This window comes from Triticum dicoccoides, chromosome 7B (assembly GCF_002162155.2).
Source record: "Triticum dicoccoides isolate Atlit2015 ecotype Zavitan chromosome 7B, WEW_v2.0, whole genome shotgun sequence".
NCBI lineage: Eukaryota > Viridiplantae > Streptophyta > Magnoliopsida > Poales > Poaceae > Triticum > Triticum dicoccoides.
Window position 1 is genome coordinate 660626211 of NC_041393.1, and position 6295 is coordinate 660632505.

At 44.4% G+C, this 6295-nt stretch overlaps 1 protein-coding gene across 1 annotated transcript; it reads left to right on the forward strand.

Annotated features, from left to right (window-relative positions):
- The first annotated feature begins 806 nt into the window (after positions 1-806).
- Positions 807-3707, forward strand: LOC119336016 (wall-associated receptor kinase 2-like). Its single transcript, XM_037608055.1, has 4 exons — positions 807-1493; positions 1542-1767; positions 2248-2412; positions 2506-3707. The coding sequence occupies exons 1-4, from the start codon at positions 807-809 to the stop codon at positions 3705-3707; spliced, it is 2280 nt and encodes a 759-aa protein (XP_037463952.1).
- Positions 3708-6295: the final 2588 nt, after the last annotated feature.

A 6295-nucleotide genomic window follows, 5' to 3' on the forward strand; every position in this document is an offset into this window, starting at 1 on the left:
TCCAAGGTTGATATGAGAGATACTGCTTCGAGAGAATCCATCTCCACCATAATCGGCAAATCACTTCGCTGCAAGGCCAGGGACAAACCTTCCATACACGCACATAACTCCGCCTCGAGGGGATCTCTGCATGAAAACAGCACCCTGCATGAAGAGAAGTTAATAGCTCCTTGATGATCCCGTAAGATCATCCCCGCACCAGCCCGTTCCGACGCAACAAAGGACCCGTCGGTATTCAATTTACACCACCCTTGCTTTGGCGCAGCCCAACTCCGTTCCTCCTGCAAAACTTCATTTCTCCCCCTTCGCATTGTATCCTTCCATACAATATAAGTCGTCTTTGATAGTTATTGGAGAAGTCTTTGTTTAATGGTCCAGACATAAAAGTCGTCTTTGATAGTTTGGACTTTTGGAGCTTTTAAGGTATATATCAAATCCAATTGGCGATTATGCATGCCATTATATTCGATGAACGCGGTGCCACAGAAAAGGAGTGGCTGCCGTGTCTTCTGTTAGAACATGGGTAACCTATCAGGTACACCGGGCTATTGGCATTTGGCATGAGATGCCATTATGCCAAGCGTGGGCAACGTGAGCACCACCATGATTCGATCGAACGTGCGCATCCTCTAACTACAGCACACTTGAACCAGGTCAATCAATCGGACCTGCGCGTAGTAATTGGCGGAAATAGTTTATTATCGATCTCGACGCGCGATAATGTCCATATAACGGCGTTTGTTCGAACTCTAGCTACAGCACACTTGATCCTAGGACTGTCTAGCTACTAGAATCTCTATCCATCAATGGCGCTGACCAGCTCGGTAGCAGCGTTGGCAGCAGTGATGCTGCTGATGGCATTTTCGGCGGCAGCGGCGGCGGTCGACGTGCCTCCGCCGCCGCAGAACTGCACCCGCACGTGTGGCAACGTCAGCGTGCCGTACCCGTTCGGCGTCGGCCCGGCCGTCTGCTCTTGGCCGGGCTTAAACCTCACCTGCGACACGAGCGGCGGCGCCCCACGGCTGCTGCTCGGCGACGGCACCCTCCAAGTCGCGGAGATCTCCATCGAGAACAAGACGGTGCGCGTCCTACACAACGGCGACATCAAAGTCAACGCTGCCGGCAACGGCATGTTCGGCGGCGGGCTGAGCGAGGACGGACCCTACGAGCTCGGCTTGAACGAGCTTGTCGTGGTGGGCTGCAACGTTTATGCGAAAATGCACGACAAGATCGATCACATGATGATGAGTGGCTGCGCCTCATTCTGCTCGGAGGACATGGCCATGAAAATATCAATGATGTTGAAACCACGTATGCTCTCCGGAAGCGATGGGAAGTACTGCGCCAACACGGGCTGCTGCCAGGCGCCCATCTACCGCGGCGTGCCAGGCCACTTGCAGTTCACATGGTTCGGTTCGAACCGCAGCGTGGACGAGATAGGGCCGCCGGCGAGCGTGCTCCTGGCGGAGGAAGGGTGGTTCGATCAACCCTCTGTCTACGATGCTGTAATGGGACTTGCGATCGCTGAAGGCGCCGAAGAGACTGTCCTTCCTAAGAAATTTGCAATGCCGGTTCCTCTTCTTCTGGACTGGGAGATAGTTGACCGACACCAGTCAGCTGATGAGTCGTCCGGCAATTGTACCAGGGAAGCAGCCCGCAACGTCTGCAAAAGCAACAACAGCGCCTGCCAAGCGACAATTAAAGGTTATACTTGCTCCTGCGAAGATGGTTATGAAGGCAATCCTTACATCCCCGATGGATGCACAGGTTAATGTTTGCACTCTTCTCCAACTCCAATTTCAGTAATTTCACTCTGCACCAGGCATTTGTGCATGAATCACTTTTTAAACCACACAAGTATTTCACTTTATTTTGAATTGTTTGGATTGGTTACCGCATGTGTCACGTGGTACATAACTATTTCACTTTGCACATGCTTAGACTATACCGGGCCGGACTGTTGGGTGAAATCTGGTTCAAAGTGAAACACGTGTTTAAAATGTGGTGAGAAGTCAAATCTTCTATATCCTTGTCACAAGTGCACAAGAAGTCAAGAACCTAGTGGAAAGTGAAATATACTCTTTCTGTTTTCAGAAAACTTATTTTCTTTTGACGGATGTAGTAATGATTTGTTTGTTAACTTCTCCGATTTTGGGCGGAAAATGACTGATTTATTTTCATCTTTCTTTTTGAGGGAACTGATTTATTTTCATCTAACCGCTAAAAGTGTTGGCTGGTTATCTATAGATATCAACGAGTGCAACTTACCCGCGGAAGATACCGAATGCTACGGAGAATGTACCAACACACAAGGGTCCTTCAATTGTCATTGCCCGCAAGGAACCATTGGCAACCATACCATTCCCAATGACTGCATCGAACTCTCAAAGCCTTCAAAACACAGAAATACAGGTGGGCACCGCATTATATTACTGACGAGAAAAGTTTTCCACCCTAGCTATGTCAACATGCCCACGCTAATAACATTATGCATATATGTTTCAGGTTTAAGCATGGGAATAGGATTTGGCAGTGGGGCGGGCGCTATTGTCTTTATTCTCATGGTATTTTTCATGATGCAAAAGTATAAACACCAAAGGGCAAGAAAATTCAAACAAAAATTCTTTGAGCAGAATCGTGGACAATTGCTGCAACAATTGGTATCTCAGAGAGCTGATATTGCAGAAAGAATGATCATAAGTTTGGAAGAGCTAGAGAAGGCAACAAACAATTTTGATAAGTCTCGTGAGCTTGGTGGCGGGGGGCATGGTACCGTCTACAAAGGGATTTTATCGGATCTTCATGTTGTAGCCATCAAGAAGCCAAAGGTGGTGGTTCAGAAAGAGATTGATGAGTTTATTAATGAGGTTGCTATCCTGTCCCAAGTCAACCATAGAAATGTGGTAAAACTCTATGGTTGTTGCCTTGAAACAGAGGTCCCAATGTTGGTCTACGAGTTTGTATCCAATGGGACCCTGTATGATCACCTTCATGTTAGGTCATTGGCATGGGACGATAGGCTACGAATTGCAATTGAAACAGCCAAATCTCTTGCTTATCTTCACTCGTCGGTCTCAATACCTATCATCCATAGAGATATCAAGTCCGTTAACATACTTTTGGATGATACTTTGACAGCAAAGGTAGCGGACTTTGGAGCTTCAAGGTACATTCCAATGGAGCAATCAGGGGTAACAACAATGGTGCAAGGTACAATAGGATATTTAGATCCTATGTACTTCTACACATCGCGCCTCACGGAAAAGAGTGATGTTTATAGCTTTGGTGTCATTCTTGTAGAACTGTTGACTCGAAAGAAGCCATTTTCATACATGTCCTCCGGAGGTGATAGCCTTGTTGCAAATTTTGTTACTCTGCTTGCAGAAGGCAACTTATTGCAGATATTAGATCCACGAGTGATCGAAGAGGGAGGCATAGAAGTTGAAGAAGTTGCTAAGCTTGCGGTAACATGTGTGAAAATTAAAGGAGAGGATCGTCCAACCATGAGGCAAGTGGAAATGTTGCTAGAAGGCCTTCAAACATCCATGGACTATGCTCTAGATTGTCAAGTTGCTGGGGAATTTGAGAAAGGTGACACTGCAATAAATCCATCACCAGCTAATAGTGTCGAAAGAAACAATGATGATTCAACCAGACAATATAGCTTAGAAGAAGAGTTTATGTTATCCGCAAGGTACCCCCGGTAGGTCTTCTTAAATAAGTTTTTAGAACATGTAATTTGTATAATTAATTCCCAATGATTTGCATGCATTATTATGCTATTTATTTAAAGGTGTCACTGATCCTTTTGGTCTAGTGGCATTGTTGTTTGCTATGTAACAATAATGTGTGGTACAACAAAAGGAAGATTATTTGTGAGGTGTGCCCATGAGGAATGAAAAGCAATATTTGTAGATTCTTGCCGTTTGTTACATTTTTTGAGGGAATGAGTTTTTAATTTTTTACATTGACTTATAACTTTATTCAAGCTCAACAAAATCAAAAGTACAATGCTTAGGACTGTAGATCCAAGAAAATTAAAAATAACTCCTATATCTAAGAACTACAATGAAATTTCTAGAATCATCTTCTCCGTGGCATCAATATTTGCAAGGAGAAATATTGTCAAGGCTTCAGTCAGATTAGAGTAGCGACACCACCACTCATACACCTGCACGAACTTGACCAGCTTCATAGGTTTCAGAAACCCTCTTGAGTCACACATCCAAAAAGATGGGAAGCGATGAGCTTTGAACGTACTTGAGTCGAGGATAATCCTCTAAAACTACAAGTCATCCAACCACAATATCTTCAATATATTAGCAAAGCATGAGTCCAGATTCATAATTGATCGAACCAAGAAAAGTGAGAGAAAACACTAAACCACAAACTATATCAAAGGATATGAGAGGACTTAGACCTAAAATACACAACGTCGGACACAGCAAACCTGCAGAGACACAAACTATTTGGCTCTGTTGCCCTACCTGGTAAGACTGTGCTAAAAAAGAACCATAATACCTTTATTCTTGACGACACCCCACACTCCGCTAGGACGTTGCCGATGCAAACCGAACAAATCATGCTAATAAACCTTTGGAAGACTCCTATCGAGATGGAACGTCCCCTCACCTCGTAGCACCCTCTCTCGCACTAGTTTTTTTTCTCCAAAATTCATGTTCTCCTAACTGAGACTTTTTTTAAAAAAAATCCACGCACTTCTTTCGTTTAAATGAACTTTTTTTAAATAAAAATGTGATATTTGATTTTTTTCTGATCTAGCAGTGAAGTGGGCGAGAGGAGTAAAAAGTCGAGTTGAGCGAGCGAGAGCATCATGCATCAGCTTGGGTGAGTGTTATAGCAGCAATTCCAATAAGAACTCTCTCGAGACTCATACAACCACCATGACACTAAAGCTGAAATTTTAAGGATACCAAAACCACGCATCAGACCACTTCACTCTCGTCTGAGAACAAATACTTTCTCCAACAACAACACAACACGATATACAAAAGAAAAAAAATCATCAGAACATAATTAAACCTAAATCAACATAGATAGAACCAAAAAAAACATAGATAGCACCAAAAGAAATAACCGACCGCAATAACAAATTAATCCGACAAGTGAAGAACGGCGTAGCAAAGCGCCCGTTAGCCTCTAGTCTTTACTAAATTTTGGCCAACCTTAATCTTGTGGGCTTTAGGCTTTGTTCTCAAGTATAGCCTGTGGGCTTGTTAATTTAAGCGAAAAGTCTGTCAGCCCATATTCTACCCACACACTGACGGACAATACCGCTGAAGATGGGTGAACGACTTGGGGTTGGGGATTCATTCAAAAAATGAGCTGTTTTACGGTGATTGTGTTAGTACTTGGAGTACTTAGCAGTACTTACATGTCTAATCACGTCTGATTTTTATTAGCCGTGCGATCTTGCTGGGAATTTTAATTGATTAAATTTAATATGTTAATTGCGATAAGGGCATAATGGTCCGGGGGGAGTATCTTTTCTTGAACCGATCACCTGAGGACCAGATCCATGTCTACTCGATCCAGAGCACTATCCTCCTCCGATGTATTCGTCGCCGCTCGCCGCTCCTGACCTTCTCCGTCCTCGACCTGCGTGGTGAGAGGAATAAATTCATGGTCCTCGTCCTTCTCCGTCCCCAGCCCCCCACGCCGTCACTGAAGAAGAAGAAGGCCGGATCTGCGCCGGCTGAATCGGCGGCGACGGCGGCGGGCAACCCCATCTCTTCGCGCGTACCATCATTAAGGTATGAATCCGGCTTGGCGTTCTGCTCGTTCTCTTGGCCGTTGCGCCCCGCCACCGTGCATGCAGTACAACCTCAACCCCACAAGATCCGGGTAATTTAGCAGTATGCGAGATTTGTATGGACTAGAACAACAAATGGAAAGCTTCATCGTGGCATAGTTTCTCTTGAGCTAATCGCATCATGTTAGTTTAACTAAGATGTTGAGGGCATTGCTTACTTCCTTTGGTACCGCAGAAAAAAAGTGACATACTTGACGTTTGAGATGAGATATACTAAAGGAAGATGAGATACTGGTTCCATAGTTGACTTAATTTAGTTTATTAAAGTCATCATCACTTTAGGTTTGCATAGTGCATGAAATATAGTTTAAAGGAAGATGAGATACTACTTGTTGGACGTTGATGATTGGTTTCCCTCACATGTCAAACGAGCAAAGTCTTTTCCATGCACTTGTCTTTGCCTATGAGCTATTTTACACCTGCAACGTTGATAAACAGAAAGATGTTGATGATTGGTTTCCC

Bases quoted from the DNA above. Each gene is read 5' to 3' on its own strand.
- LOC119336016 (XM_037608055.1), top strand. From the start codon at position 807: ATGGCGCTGACCAGCTCGGTAGCAGCGTTGGCAGCAGTGATGCTGCTG. The intron at 1,494-1,541 runs GTCTACGATGCT...GGCGCCGAAGAG, and splicing joins GGTGGTTCGATCAACCCTCT to ACTGTCCTTCCTAAGAAATT. The intron at 2,413-2,505 runs GTGGGCACCGCA...TATATGTTTCAG, and splicing joins TTCAAAACACAGAAATACAG to GTTTAAGCATGGGAATAGGA.